The sequence below is a fragment of the Notamacropus eugenii genome, chromosome 1 (assembly GCF_028372415.1).
Source record: "Notamacropus eugenii isolate mMacEug1 chromosome 1, mMacEug1.pri_v2, whole genome shotgun sequence".
NCBI lineage: Eukaryota > Metazoa > Chordata > Mammalia > Diprotodontia > Macropodidae > Notamacropus > Notamacropus eugenii.
The window spans coordinates 190,697,683-190,713,298 of NC_092872.1; the positions used below are offsets into that span (position 1 = coordinate 190,697,683).

Genomic DNA, 15,616 nt, shown 5'->3' on the forward strand with positions numbered 1-15,616 from the left:
AGGGGAGTTATGATAAAGGGGGTTTACTCATAATAGATTAAATATGTGTAAGGATGAAAAGAGAATATTCTCTTTTTGTGTTGTTAAAGAAGATTTAGTTTGTTCGTAAGTATTTAATTTATCATGATTTTATTTGTTTTTGCTACAACAAAAGCATTGTCTTGCCTTTAAACCTCCCATATTTCCAATGTCAACTCTTTTAAAATCTATAGATCATCCCCTCATTTGAAACTAATGCTTAATGTAGAAGAAATAGAGTAAGGGGAGTTTCTGCCTGGTTCAGAATACTTCTTTGTAAGAGATGTTGTAGTACTGTCACAGTGATCCCATTTTTAACATGTTCTCTTCTCTCCATGGACATTTTATGTGCCTCAAACATTTGCCTCATATACCTGTAAGCCTGATTTTTTTTTTTTAATGCCTAGAGAAAAATATTCCACAAAAATAGGGTGCATTCATATTTTCAGAATAGTTGAAATTATAATCCTGTCACTTTAAAGTGATTATGCAGAGTTTTCTCCTGGACTCAGATAAAGGAGGCTTACAAATTCTGAGAGTGCTTAGAAAGCCTGAAGTTCAGTTGTAAGGGAACTGTCACTTCAATAAATACAGTGTGATAAATTATAGTCATAAGTACATGTAGCTGTTAGATTGTGACTTTTGTGAACTTTTCAGTATGGAATTTGAGTTAGCTGTGATAGACACCCTCCCCCCCACCCCCACATACACTCCATTTTGGGGGATATTTTGCTGCCAAATCACACTTTTCCCCAAGTAATGAGGGAAATCATTGAACCTGGCATTTATGAAATAATTATTCCAGAGGGATATATTCATACCCCCCATCTCATCTACAACCAGGTGTGACCACTTTCTTGTGAATCCTTCCATATTCAGATTCTAGAATAAAAAGGAGAGCTATGTTTTTTCAAGCAAAGGCTTTAACTTGACACTTAATATAAATTCTCATACATCAATGATTGAGAAACTAGGTGTGTATTAAAACAAAATATATATGTTTTCCAATCTACAATAAGTTTATTTTCAGAGATTTGATTAAGAAATATATAATCTGATTTTTGAAATTTCCAATGCTTAGATTGAACCTCTTGTTTAATTTAAATAAACACTTATTGGTGAGCAGTGTGAGATAGTTAACCTAACAGCATGCTCTTGACTTAAGGTTTGCATCTTAACAATCAGATTTTTTTTAAAAAATTGATTCAGATAAGAAAAAATAATAAAATTGAATATTAAAAATGGAAAATATGGTAAATAAAATAAGCTAAGTGGAGACCAACTGCTTCATTATTGTCTTTGTAGTAATATGTCTTAGAGTGACTCTTTTGAGAATTCAGAAGACTCCAAATACAATGACCATTCCTTCTTACTCTTTTAATACTTTACAATGAGGCAACTTGGTACCTAAAACTGTAATAATAATATGTAGGGTTATAATCATCTAATTAACTGTAAATATACTAATTAACTTTCAGGTATGTAAAATTATAGCTACTTCCCTTACTTAAGTATGCCAAAATTTCATAAATTAAGATTAAAAAAAATTATCTTTGATGTCCTTCATACTATTACACTACTTCATTTGACTCCATGCTGTTTTAATAAAGTAATTACTTTGCTTTGTACACATTAATCCATTCCTGATTCAAATCCAGTGAGTCCAATCAGATGGGGCTCATTTCTGATTTACAAAGGAGAAACAAAACTACCTCCTCTGCATGTTAGAAACGCGTTTGGGTCATCGGCTTTCCCAGGAATGTTGTCTTACGCATTATTAATCTGTTATTTTCAAAGCATCTTAGCCATCCTGACTGGCAGCATTTATTAGTGCCTTACAGGAGCTGAGTTCTTGGATATACAAATACAGTGCTCAGAATAGTATCTTCATTTTAATATGTACTAAATTGCTGCACTTTAGTAAGGACCATTCCTTCACCCACAAAAAGAAATTACAAGGTTCCGTGGATGCCTTTTTGTATGAAAGTACGATGATGGGACAGTTATAGGAGTCTAATTTTTACCATTTGAACTAGATTAGTCTTTTATTTCCTATATGCAAAATACATTGATTAGTAATGAATCCAAGACAATCCTAAAGGTATGAAAAATTAAATGAAGAGTGGCATATTTACAAATACTTGCTGAAATGTTTGTGGCAAATCAGTATTTGCTGAGATATGATTACTTAATTTCTTAACTACAAGGTTCTCTTAAGTTCTGATTTGGACTTGCTGTGCATAAAGTGTGTTAAACTTCAGCTCCAGACCAGGGGGTGAAGTCGGTCAATTTAATTCCCCAAGATCTAAAGAAGGTCGGTATCATTTCATATAGCCCTGGCAGAGCAGATCATTACCAGACACAAATCTGTTCGTTACGTGCTGAGGGTTTATAGCAAAATAAATAGACTGTCATCATAAGTTCAGAAAATTGTGTGTTCGACCCACGATAATGTGTAAAGGGCGTTTAATAGAGTTCAGCATTTATTCGTTATCTGTATGCGGACAGAGACGGCAGTCGCGTTATCAGCTTTAAAAAAATTTGGTAGTTTCCTCTGTCACGTGATGCACCTTATACACATAGACACACACACACACACAGAAGCGTGTGCGCGCACATACTCTCTCACATGCTCTGAGGCGCAGTTTTGATTTTAGTCACAGCAGAAGGCTTAGCCACAAGAGATTCCACTGGTTCAAACCAGCGTAAACCAGATTTTTTCGGCCTACAAAGGAGCAGATTACCTCTTGTATCAAATTCTGCATTGAAAAAAAAATCTTTGTTTCAAAAAGAAATGTCAGTTATCATAACCTAAAATGGTGTCTGTACACACTTCAAATACATTAACAATTGAACAAATGATGAGCTCAGTCAAAAATAAATTTATTAGGTTTCGGGATAGTCTAATTGTTAATTATAAAAAATTCAGCCATCTTTTGTTAACTTGAATGAATAGCTTTCAGCCTAAACTTAAAAAAAAAAAGACACCAAAAAAAACCCAAACCCCTTTCCATTACCTAGCTTAGCAGCAAATCCTGGGCAAAGCTTAAAGCCAGCCATGCAGCACAAACAAGATAGAACATTTTTTGTTTGGAAACTATTGAAAAAACAAATGGGGAGCATTTTTAAACACTCATTGATTATGGCAGGGTGGTATGCCCCAAATGGTCTCTATTGCAGAAGAGTAGTTTTAAACTTTGGCCCTTTTAAGTATCATAGTCAGCTGAAGAATGGTGACCCCAGAAAGAAAAGATAGCTGTGAGATCTGCTCCCAAATCAGTTCTGTTTGAGGCGAATGAATGTTTGCCTCTTTTTTTTTAGGGTGAGGAAAAAAGAAATGAGAGATTAATTTATGATAGGCCAGGTACTTGAGTTTAAAATTTAATTTCTTTGGTAAAAAGTAGTTTATTTTCTTATGAAATTATTAGAAGCTTTTATCTTACATGCTGGGTGGTTACTGCACCAGTGAGCTTGCTGGTTGAGTGTAATTACAAAATGTCCATTTTGAGAAGAGAACAGTGAATTTTCTTTAAAAATGAATTCACTAGGCATTTTTGATGTGATAGATTCTTGCTCTCTGTTTTGTGAAGGGATTCCATACGGTCATATATTACTTCCTTGTTTGTTTGAAAATTAATCTTATAAATGAAGAATCGGAATAATTTTGTGGGTTCATGTTGGTATCAAAAATCAGCTGTTGGTATTGAGATAACTATGTTTAAGTAGTGCATATTCTTTTTGAGGGAATTTTGGCAAACTAGTTCTACTTTTGCTCCTGAAATGACGATCTAATTAGATAGATTGTACAAGATTTTTCTTTTAATAAATATATAGATTTAATAATTAGGTAGATTTAATAACTAGCCTGTGGGATTTGTGTATGTTTTGAAACCACAGGCTGTAAATTAAATGGAGAAAGAAGCGAGAATGCAAGTTTCAGGCTTGTAGCAGTTGTGTCCTTTATAGTCTATCATGATGTGTCTGTTTCATGGTAGGAAAAAAATGGCAATCAGCTCAACAGTTCACTTACATTTACAAGGACTCGGTCAAAGAAGCATATCAAAATGGATAAACCAGATTCTTGGGCATCTATTTTTGTACTTTGTAAATAAGTAACTTTGCATGTGGCGTTAAATTTTTTTAGAAAATGAAATGATCAAAGTATTATAGAATTTACCAATTTCACAGTTATGACAGGAACTTGATTTTAGTTTGACTTCACTTAAAAAGGTTCTGAAATATAAATAAGTTCAAAATACTTACTGTATGGAATTAGATAGATTTGCAAAAGTACTTATTCAGATTGAAATTTCAAGATATGTTAAAATCAAAATATCAAGTTCATTTATCACAGCCTCACCAAAAATAAAAAAATAAAAAAATCAGTGCTGATGATTACATTTATTTCTAATGTCAAATATCTTGTACTAAGTCTCATGGCCTAAACAAGCATTCTCTTTCTTTGCATAGTTTGTTCATTTCTTAAAGGCAACTAAGTTCCATCCTAATAGATTAGGGAGCCATGTTTTGTAGCTAATATGTAGATCTTTGATGTATTAGTTATTAACTGTGAAATAGTATAAACTAATAATCTGTTTCATTTGTTGTTAAAAATAGAAATCGTTTGTCAAGACCTCAAATAGAGAAACATCCTAAAAACTTGTATATAACAAAACCTCTTCAGTGGTACATTCTTAGAAGAGAGGAACAGTAAACTTGTTTTTTTTCTTTATAATATAGACTTCTATGAAGTCATTCCCCTTTATTTCATGATGGTGTCTTAGATGTACTTTAAAAGAGAATTTCACACTATTCTCTTTGTTTAATGTGACAGTGTGAGAAAGTGATCTTTATTCGTTCAAAAAACTCTGCGTGTAGTCTATGTTTAGGTTCTTTTAATGTGTTTGTCTGTGATTTTTAAATGCTAAACATGTAAACAGATAAATTGTCAATGTTAATTCTGTATCCTGTCATACAACTGATCTTTCTTTCCTGCCATTTCTTTCCTTTTTATCTTTTTTTTTTTTGGTGCGTTCATGTTGCAGTTGATAAAATTACGTGAAGAGGTGAGTACTTCCTAGCTTTTGTTGTTGTCTGGCTTTCTCATAAGGCTGAGTTTCTAAATCTCAAGGAGATCTCTTGATTCAGTGTTACAGGAAAATTGACAAAGCACAAGTATTGATTATATTGCTTAAAACAATTCTCTATTCTGTGCCTTTCCTCAATAACTATTTAAGAATATCTATCACAGTTATTATCTTTGGTGGCACAGTGGAAATTTAGGCATGTTCAAAACAGGAAAAGGGCTGAATGATAAAAGTGTATCTTAAAGCTGTACCTGCGTCATCTGTGAAATATAAAATTTGCTAAGTTGTGAAAACTGTAACTGTATTGTTTTTCTGAAAGTGGTTGATTGGGCAAGTATCTTCATAATATTCTAATTAACTTCCTACTACTTAAAAAAAGAAAAATCCTTTCCTTTATCCTGATATTGTTAAATGTAATATGAGATTCTTCTAATCTACAATTCTCTTTGGGGAAGTATGTCTGTATTATAAATGTGCTGCTGGTCAATGTGCCCAGATTCCTAGTTTTATCAATAGCTTTAGTCATTGTTAAACAATATCTATTTTATAGGAAAACAGCATCCAAAGTGCCCTTATTTCTTGGAGTATGATGGTCTGTTTTAGAGTGCAGTTGGCCATCAGTCCAAATTTATTTGAGACCCAGAAAATATTTATAGCACGATTTCTCATGTTCTCTCTATAGCAGTGAGGTATTTTATATTCTCTCAAGGGTAATATATGATAACAATTACTATGATTTTGATGAAGCATGATTGATCTTTGCTGCCATCAGTTTGGGGTTTAAACAATAACTGATATTATAGTTTTAAAATTAATTTAAATCATATATTGTAACAGGAGCAGTCAGAACTATCCTTGTGTGCAGCATAACATCAGTGATGAGAAAGTTCTTGTTATAATGGTTTTGTATTGTTTTAGGAATACTTCAGCATTTTCTAGGCTATGTTAATGCTGTTTTGGGGACTTATGGGCAGAGTGGTTTTCACCAGCTTTTCCTAACTAGGTACATCATTGCTGCATTTTCGTTAATAAACAGTGCCTTGAAGGAAAAGTGAAGAAGAAATGTTGGCAGTTTTTCCCATCTTATTTCTATGTCCTTTTTCTATTCCTTACACATAAGCAGATAACTATGTTAAGTAGATTTGTGTAAACCAAGTCCTGGCATATAATAAGATTATAAGGGACAGTGGATGATTCATTCAAATCTAATTCTCCCATACAATATGTTTCTGTAAGTGTGTGTATATATGTACATGGAGGTAGCATTAAAAATTATGTTAGAACTTGAGTTTTCAAATGTTACTGGAATTAATGTTAGACCTCAAAGCCTTAATCAATATAAGCAAAATAGTGGAAGGTGTTTACCAAAATGTTGTCATGTTGCAAACAAGTGTCCTTTAAAGGGTCAGGATTTTCTCCAAAAGCCCTGTATTTGTAAAGGTGAATTGTGTGGCATTAGATGTATTAGATGGAAAAGTTGCATATGTTGCATTTACATTTTTAAAAATGTATATATATTTTACTGTATCTCAACTTACAGTTCTTCTTTTGTTTATGTCGGCAGTACATTTCCTGGGTTAATGGTTCTTCAGTGCATGTTTTGGAAACTGTAATGGAATTGTTATTGGAAATAGAATTAGATCATTCAACTAATGGAGTTGTGTCCTGTGAAACATACTTTTAACTTACTTTTGCTATGGATGCAGCAAGCTTTTTCTAGGCTGGGTGACTGCTGCCTTTGCCTTGTTTTATGGTAGATTCAGAGTGCATATGATTCAGATAAGGTGTTGATATTTCTCATGTAAGGAAAGCGATGAAAGCTTCTTAATAGTAGTTATCCAAAGGAAACTTGTACTCACCTTTTAAGAAATTGTGATTTGTCACTTTGTGGGATAATGTAGCATCTACTTTCTTATCATTAAAATGCTCATTTCTAATTCATCTATGTTAATGGGGGGGTCTTTGGAAGATGTGCTTTAGCATAAATCAAGATAAACTGGCTTTGGCATTTCTGAGCTCTCAGTTTGAATCCTGCTCAGAGAATGGCTGAATCACCAGCATTCCATGTTTGCACAACTTTCTCACACTCTGTCTGAAGCTTATACTCATTCACTTTCCTGCTTTGAAAAGGCTGAGAAGAGGGCAAGAGAATGAGTTTGGATGGGAGACTGGGGGGCAAGTTGAAAGCATCAGCTGCTACTGTAGTGTGTTGCCTTTCATTTTCAGAGGCCAGAGCAACGTACAACTTAGGGGAACAATATAAATAGCAGAGCTGATACAAGAACTTGATTTTGGTCTGATTTAAGTGAAAAGGTTCTGAAATATCAAGTGAGAGCCATGTGGGTGTCCAACTAGTTCCTCTCATGTGAAAATTTCTTTTGGCAAAATTGGACAGTCCCAAAATATGTTCAGTTCCTTTAGATTTGTTTCGTAGGAATATACATATTGAAAGAGAATTATTTTTTTAGATAATATCTCTCCATTATAGCATTAGTATGTCATATAATCTAGTTTTCTACATTTCATGACGTTAAATTCTTTTTATTTTAATGTTACATTTCTTACAGTAAATATTGTCATATAATTAAAATAGACTATCTTTTATCAATAGTAGCCAAATGTACCCTTTTAACTTTACATTTTCTTACACTTTTGAGAAGAACCCCAAATGTCTGTTTTCTTATCTTAGTTTATAATTTCATTTTACCTTTGATTTTACATATCTTACTGAGGAGCATAAATAATTTGAAATGGAACTAAACTTCATTAAGATAGAAAACAGCATTATGTAATGCCAGGGTTAGTAAACAGAGCTTTTTGGTGGCTTTGCCCTAAAATCCTGAAAATTGAGAGAAGTTGGGGGTATGAGGACAGGTTTCAGGGAATAGGAATGCCATCGTTGAATAATGTCCACTTCAGAAAGTTTTAAAATTATTCAAATTGGCTCTGCATCCCAACTAGGTACAGAACCAGTTGCTTTTATGATTTCAATTAGAGAGCTACAACTTATGTTTCTAATTCTCTTAAGTGCTCTTGCTTTTTCTTCCAATGCTCTGCCTCCCTTGAATGTACAAAGCTTTTTTTCCCCAATTTACTCCTAACCTATCCACTGTGTATTAGACGACTCTATTAATTATTATAGACTGCTGTTGCAGCTCTCCTGACCTTCACATCAGGTCCTATCTATGCTGATCTAAATGCATTGTTTTAATGATTCTTTTCTCCCCCCCAAAAAAAATTCAAGGAAAGCTTTGATGTGGCTTTAGCTGCCTCCAACGTCTGGCCGCATCTCAGATGTGTCACCTATGCCGGGAGGGAATAGGGAAATCACGTTCTGAATGGTAATGATAACATACTAATCACTTCCTTTCTTTGAAGATGGAAGCGAGATATTCTGTCAGCATCCCTGGCTGCTTGAGCTCCGAGGCACCGGTCTAGGTGTATTAGCTTAAGTGTGCATGTCAATACAGCTTGCATCTCCAAGATCCATAGGGGCTCATTAGAGCAAGGTAGATCGTTTCGCTAGACAGCCACTCAGATAATATGTATGGCACCTCCTTTATTATTATTATTAGAAAGCATTTCTTGGGCTTTAAATGACATCTGTCAACAATACAAAGTTATAGGAATGGTTTTTGTTTTGTTTTTAGCTAGATAACAAAATACTGGTTTGAAAGTATAAGATATTAGGTAGAAGTGTATATAAACATAGAAACATGAATATGTAGATATATGTTTATAGGTGTATGCATGAGTGTGATTAGTTTGTATTTGTTTTTGACAACTCAAATGGATGACTGTCTAAAAAGAAAAAGTGAACTAGATAGAATTAGAAAGTAGAGTTAGTATGAGATGAAATTTGAATTAAGCAGCATTTGATTTCCTAGAATAGTAGAACAACCGATGGTGATTACGAGGTTGAGTCCAGGTAGATCGGTGTGTTAGTTCATCCAATATGTCTGCCTTTCACAATCCATAATTTCCTGTGTTTGTGTGTGTTGAGGCAGATGTGCACCTCTTCTTTCTCAGTGTTTTAACCACAAGTCACAAGGACTTCTGTAGTATTCTGACTTAGTAGAATATGTTGTTCTAGACAGCATCTTTCTGGACAACCCACATAGGAGAAAAGCATTCTCTTGAAAATTAAGTTCTCATTATAAAATCACTGCCCTTTTCCCCCTGTAATCAAAAGGAAAAAATGGTTTTCTGAAGTTAGGATTTTTTAAAGTATGATATAAGGATCGTTGATCTTCAAGCATAACTTACACATTTTTCCTCTGATGAGGCAGGAAAGACAAATTCTATTGATGTTTATGCATTTCCTGATATTTAGAAATAAGATATCTACAAACCCTCTTAATGGCAACCTCATAACAAGATGTAATTCTGTATTTCAAAATAAAAACATAATTGGTACACGATTGATTGATTGCTAATCTTTCCATACTAGTGGTTCTGGTAATGGGGCATTTGATATAATAGCTAGAGAAGTTTATTTTTGTTTTTAAATGTTTGGGCATATGAGATCATAATTAAAAAAGGAAAGATGGGGAAAAGAGAACGTTGTAGACAGGCATCTGATTTCTTTTTTTCTTTTTCTTTTTCAGAGGGCACATCTGCTCGATAACACAGAGAGGCTGGAAAGGTCATCTCGGAGACTAGAGGCTGGATACCAAATAGCAGTGGAAACCGGTAAGAATTCTGAGAGTGAGCAAATTGTCTTGCTTATGCACAGCAGTCTTCACAACACATGACATTTCAGGGAAACTTCAAAGGAGAAGCAGAGACAGCAGCCCGAGATGTGGTTTACATATTGGGGAGACAATTGGGAGCTTATTTGCGCTTATCTTTTTTCAAGTTAAAAGGCATGACATCTACTGAAAACAGTTCCTGAGGTTTAAAAGTATACATCAGAAAAGAGATGGAATACTTTGTCTAAATTCTACATTTGTCTTAATATGCAGTTACATGTTGTCAGTTTACCCACCCGCAATGATTGCTAGCACACAGTGCAGTCTCTACTTGTTTTCTTCTTTTTCTTTTAGTCACATTTGTAAAAATTAACATTTTAATAAATCTAAATGATCTGGAGGCAAAGAACTACATTTCTTGGTTCAACTTGTTCATTTGCCCTGATGCTGAGAATGCTTTACCTAATGATTCCGCAATTTTAAAAAATAATGAATACAGCAAGTGACCAGATATGTAAAAATTGAAGTAAATTAAGTAGCAGTGTTAAAGTTCATGGTGATCTTATTATTAGCATTGGTTAGCACTGCCCAAACTTATGGGCTGAATTAACACCCATCAGTGATATGTGAAAACACAGAAGTAATTAGGCTTCAAAGTCTTGTCTACTTAAATAAATAAGCTTTTGCAAAGTTACTGAAAGTTCCATGCAATTACTATATTTTACATAGTGAAAAATTATCCATGAATGATCTTTAGTTGAAATTTACCAAGTCTCTTGAATACAGCCTTGTTTACCTTTCTATTGGTTTAAAAAAATTTTTTTTAACTTTTTAGTAGAGCATAGACTTTATGAGTATTGTACTTTGAGAATTTGAAGGAGTGTGCTAGAGTATAACAGTTTGTACACCTTCTGGATATACTATGAAGGCTAGAGGTCAATACCATTTTCACCAGTCTTTTTGTGAGGATATTGTATTGTCATCATAACAGCCTAGTTTTCTGTTTATATGGCTATTTTTAACTTTTTCAAAGCACAATTTCTTTTGATACCTGGCTTATTTTACTTTTTTTTTTTTTAACAGGGACCTAGGTCCTTGAGTGACATTAAATTCTCTAACCAGTTTTACATATAACATTCTACAGAACTGGATGGGAAGAACACAGTTGACATTGGCAATTTGTCCATGATGGACAACCTATTAAAACTCTGCGCTCTCCTGTTACCAATAACCCAGGAGAGCCTTCTTATATGAGGACAGTGGTCAGTTTTACAGTCTTCTCTTTGTTGGATAGTGGAAGTTTCATATATGTCTTTTTTTCCTTTTGTAGTTTAATTCAGTTAGAAGTCATCTTTTAATATTCTGGCATTTGTCTTTCTACTTGTTATGAAGTAGAATTTGGATTTTTTACTATCGATAAAGTTTGCAAATTGAAATTGGGAAAGGAAATATGGGGAAAGAAAAGATCATTTTCTTTCAACAGTTTTCTGAGAGAGTATCACTGTCAGGGTTACCCATGAACATCGACAAGGGGATTTAAAGACTAAGTATTCCTTTGAGCACACCTATCTGGATGATATTGAGTTGGATTAGGTGGTTGCTCCATTTTCAGGTGTTCTAAAATAATCTAACCACATCATCATAACCATTCTGCCAGCATAAAAAGTGTCATGTCATTTTCTCCACCAACTAGACTTTCATTAAAGATCAATTACAGGGCAACCTCCTGTCCTTTAGCATTGCATAACTTTGAATTGAAGGAGTGAGATGTTATAATGTTAGCCACATGTTGGCCATGCAGAGTGGCTAAATGAAGACTATGTGCAGAGTCTCACAGGAGGGGAAGGCAGACAAAGATATAGTTACTGCTTGGCCAGAAGTCAAGCCAGTGTTATTTCAGATAAGATTAGGTATGTTCTGTGGGCCTTGTGTTCTCAGTATCTCTGGCACAGTTTCCGTCAGAGAACCCTATATGCCATCACAGACTGGTATTCTCCTTCAGAGGTTTGGAGTAGGCTAAGAACTAATTCTACCTCCCCACAACCTTATCACTGATTGTATTTGAAGTAACGGCAGAATGGTGAATTCTGTCAGTAAAATACTGACACAGCTTCCTTCCGTTTCCTTCACTATCTCTGTTGAGGATTTGATAGTTAAGTGATCATGGCCTTGACTTTTGTAATATCAATGCATGATCAACATTTATAAAGAAACAAAATAAATATAACATTATTCACAAAAAAATTCCTGTTGTTTTTTTTAAAGATATTGAGATGTATGAGAAATTGAAAAAATAGGTAAGAATTTAGAAGGCATGTCATCTAGTGGAAGATATCTTAAGTTGAGAGAAATAAGAAAAGTCTTGGCTATACCACTAACTAGCTGTGTGACCTTGGATTAGTCTACTTCACTGCTCTGTGCGCATTTCCTAATTTAAAAAATGTATATGACCCTTCCCATTCATTTCTGTAGGCTGTGGGATAAAATTAGATTATATTTACAAAATATTTTTTAAAGTGAAATGTGCAGCATAAATTATCTTCTTAAATTTCTGAATACAAAAATAATTAGTTATCTTTTAAGGCCCTGTGGCAGAAATCCAGAAACGTTTTATTCTCAAAAAGTTGGTCATCTTTATATCTCTCCATAACATTTGAAGAAATCTTTGATGTCATATTATTGTATTTGACCCCTGCTGTCATTGTAATGTTAATTAGAGATAGTGAAATATTTCATAAAATTATTTTAACATTTGAAATTCATAGATTTGGTTTGAAAACTTTATTCTCTCTTCTAACAATTTGAACTGGGGCATGAATACTCTTCCTTTCTGATTCTCTAAAGTTTATTGGTGTGGGCTGACTGTGAATGCTTACAGTCCAATGGCAATTCTGAATGAAGTAAAAGCTAGAATTTGGGTATGCATATCCATTTGCTTTTACCTAAGTAGTGAATAATGATCACAGTAGATCAAATAACTTTATTTACATAAGTCTTCGTTGACTGTAAATGGTATAGTATAGTAGGGCTTCCACGTTTTTGAGGGCCATCAGTATTTTGTGGCTACTAGTATTTTGGATTAATTGGTAGCTGTTTTTTCCCATTTAAGATAAGGGTGGCAATGAATGCATTTATACCAAGGCTTAATAGGAATCACCTAATTTTCACTGTTTTGGAAAAGAAATGTATGTAGTAATTATGAGTAGTTTCTTTCCATTGTGTCTTTGTGGCTAAATTTTTTAGATTTGCTATTTTGAGCTACCATTTATTGTTTGAAATTTGGATTTCAAAGTTTCTGCACTTGTACTCTAAATAAAATGATCCCTTTTCTGCTCATTTTTTCTGAAATTATGAGCAAAAAGGGTTATCAAAAAGCCAAACCATTCTGAAACTTGACTTGGCATGTATGAAAAAAAATTTGCAAAAGTAAGTTACTTATTTTCAAAGGAAGGAACATCTCTTTTTTGATATTTTGTTGTGATATTTTATTTGTCTCATCAAGAAATGAAGCAGCTATTATCCCTTCATGAGCAGCTGATTAAGCAGAGCAGCACATATTCATCTTTTTAAAGTTATACTCGGAGGAGAAAAATGCTTTGATTATCACAATGTGCCATTTTATAGAAATATTTTAAAGACCAGTCATTTTTGAGAATTTTATATATACTTGAGGAAGAAATGTCAGTCATCTACCTATCTTATGCAAGGCTCTAATCTATAAAAAGAAGCATCTGAAAGAGATCAACTAGTGTTATGTTAAAGAGCTGGAAGCTGGACAACTTTGAGCTTGATATCATGAAGGACCACTATCATGCACTCCTCCAAAACATTTCTGGATGTAGTAGTGAAAAAGGATGTGTGAAAGATGCCACGTAAGTAGACCTTTGGTTTGATGTAGTTTGGTATTTCTAATGTTCTTGTCTCAGTGCATCTGAATAGAAAGCAGTTGCTCTTTTCTGTTTCCTCTCAATGGACAGGTATGACTATTGAGCAGTGTGAATACTCATGCCATTTGAAGTGAACAACTTCATCCTCAAAACTCTGGATTGTTTCCACTGTCACCATTTTACAATTTTAACTCAAGTCAAGAATCCACAATAAATACTTAATCAGTATTGTCAGAGCAAATAGGCGTCCGACAGTGGTTCCAGGCCTACCTGTCCCATCAGTATGGAACTAATTAATATGGTTAGTTTTCTGGCAGTATGCTATAGGTGTTGTATAGCTGGAATTAGCAAAATGATGCATAACGTATGTGAAGTCAGCCACAGTATGGTCAGGACACCCAGAGTAAATATTTCATTTTCCATATAGAAACGCCCTTACATTGATGGAGATCAAGGCTAGGAACTTGATGTTGAATATTTTTACATTTTGTGAGCAAAGCACTAAGGAAGTCAAGGATGAATAAGGAAGAGTAAAATTTGTTGTAGACACAGTTAAAAACTGTTGAATTTTAAGAAAAGCCTATTAAATTACTTTCTTTAAGAATATAAAAACATGGTGTGTGTTCATTGGCTCAGGATGATTTGTCAGCCTTACATGTGGAATCAGTCCATCAAGCCAGAAAAGTAATATCCTTGTCAGTGATGATATGTAGCAATCTAAAGTCTAGTGTGGTCACATGTTCAAGTTTTTGTTTTTAAATCTAAGTCCATCTTAACTTCCTATTCAGATACCTGCTCTGGTGCCTCATTATGGCATGGAAGTGACCTTTTGTTCTCAAAGATTAGGCCACCTGTCTTGCAGGTTTTGTTATTCTAGAAGGCCTTTGAGTTTGGTCCTTAGAACAAGGTAGAGTCTGTTCTCTAAGGATTAATCTAGCTAAATAATACTTGTTGATTTGACTGAGAATGGAGAGGCTCAACACTTACTGGTTGGTCAGATGATGAATGCTTTGTCTTGTCAGTCTGCAAATCAAAGAAAAATAAAAATGGCCCTCTTAATTTGTGTCCCCATTCTGCTTCCACAGTGATAGTAATGGAGTAATGGAAAAGAGTCAGTGTGGTAACAGTAACACTGGTTTTTTGTCTTTAAAAGCATTCACTTAACTCTAGGAATAGAGGACTTGTGGTTTCATTAGTATAGGGAATTACCAATGAGGAAACTACCTTGAAACTTACCCACAATCTTGAGATAGTAAATGACTTGCACAATCATTAGGTGCTGGAGTTGGGACTAGAGCTCAACACTTCCTGATTTTACAACCAGCTTCCTTTCTACCAAACCACACTGCCTTTCCCTGCACAGGCCATCTCAAAGTGGGGGGCATCATCATGCAACAGCTCTGGAGTCATAGGATCAGGGTTCAGATCTTGCTTCTGATACTCACTTTCTTTCTCACCTTGGACAAGTTACTTGCCTGCTTTATTCCTCAGTTTACTCATTTGTAAAATGGAAGGGTTGGACTAAATGGACTAAAACCTTCTGGTTTTAGATCTGTGATCTTGATTGAACGGATATACAGTTAGAAAAACTGTACCACATCTGTATTCATATCCCAGTTCATGATCAGAAAACAAGATGAGATAGCCATGTGGTGCTAACATAGAAAAACATATCAACAGCCAAAAGTGTAGCATATCTAGTAGGTTCTTTGGAAGATTTATGAAGAAACATGGACCAAAGCTACAAAGGATAAAGAAGCACAGGTGGTAGCAATGTGCACTGATCGAGGAAGTATCTAAAGCAATGAAATCACAGGTACTTCAACATATTGATTGTCTTAATTACATTCACATCCTGGAATGAGGAACCCATGTTAATTCAAATGTCTGATCAATATAGTCTGATGATCCCTTCCTGGTCCAATATTTTCTA

General features: G+C 34.3%; 1 protein-coding gene across 5 annotated transcripts in view; it reads left to right on the top strand.

The window, feature by feature from the left end:
- Positions 1-15,616, top strand: part of VTI1A (vesicle transport through interaction with t-SNAREs 1A) — a 396,018-nt gene that overhangs the window by 75,054 nt on the left and 305,348 nt on the right. For 3 of the 5 annotated variants that reach the window (XM_072622511.1, XM_072622494.1, XM_072622529.1), the window contains exons 5-6: positions 5,064-5,084; positions 9,713-9,797. In XM_072622511.1, coding sequence (XP_072478612.1) covers positions 5,064-5,084; positions 9,713-9,797 — 106 coding nt within the window. The remainder of the gene's footprint in view (positions 1-5,063; positions 5,085-9,712; positions 9,798-15,616) is intronic. The other 2 variants (XM_072622521.1, XM_072622501.1) reach the window with 1 other exon arrangement.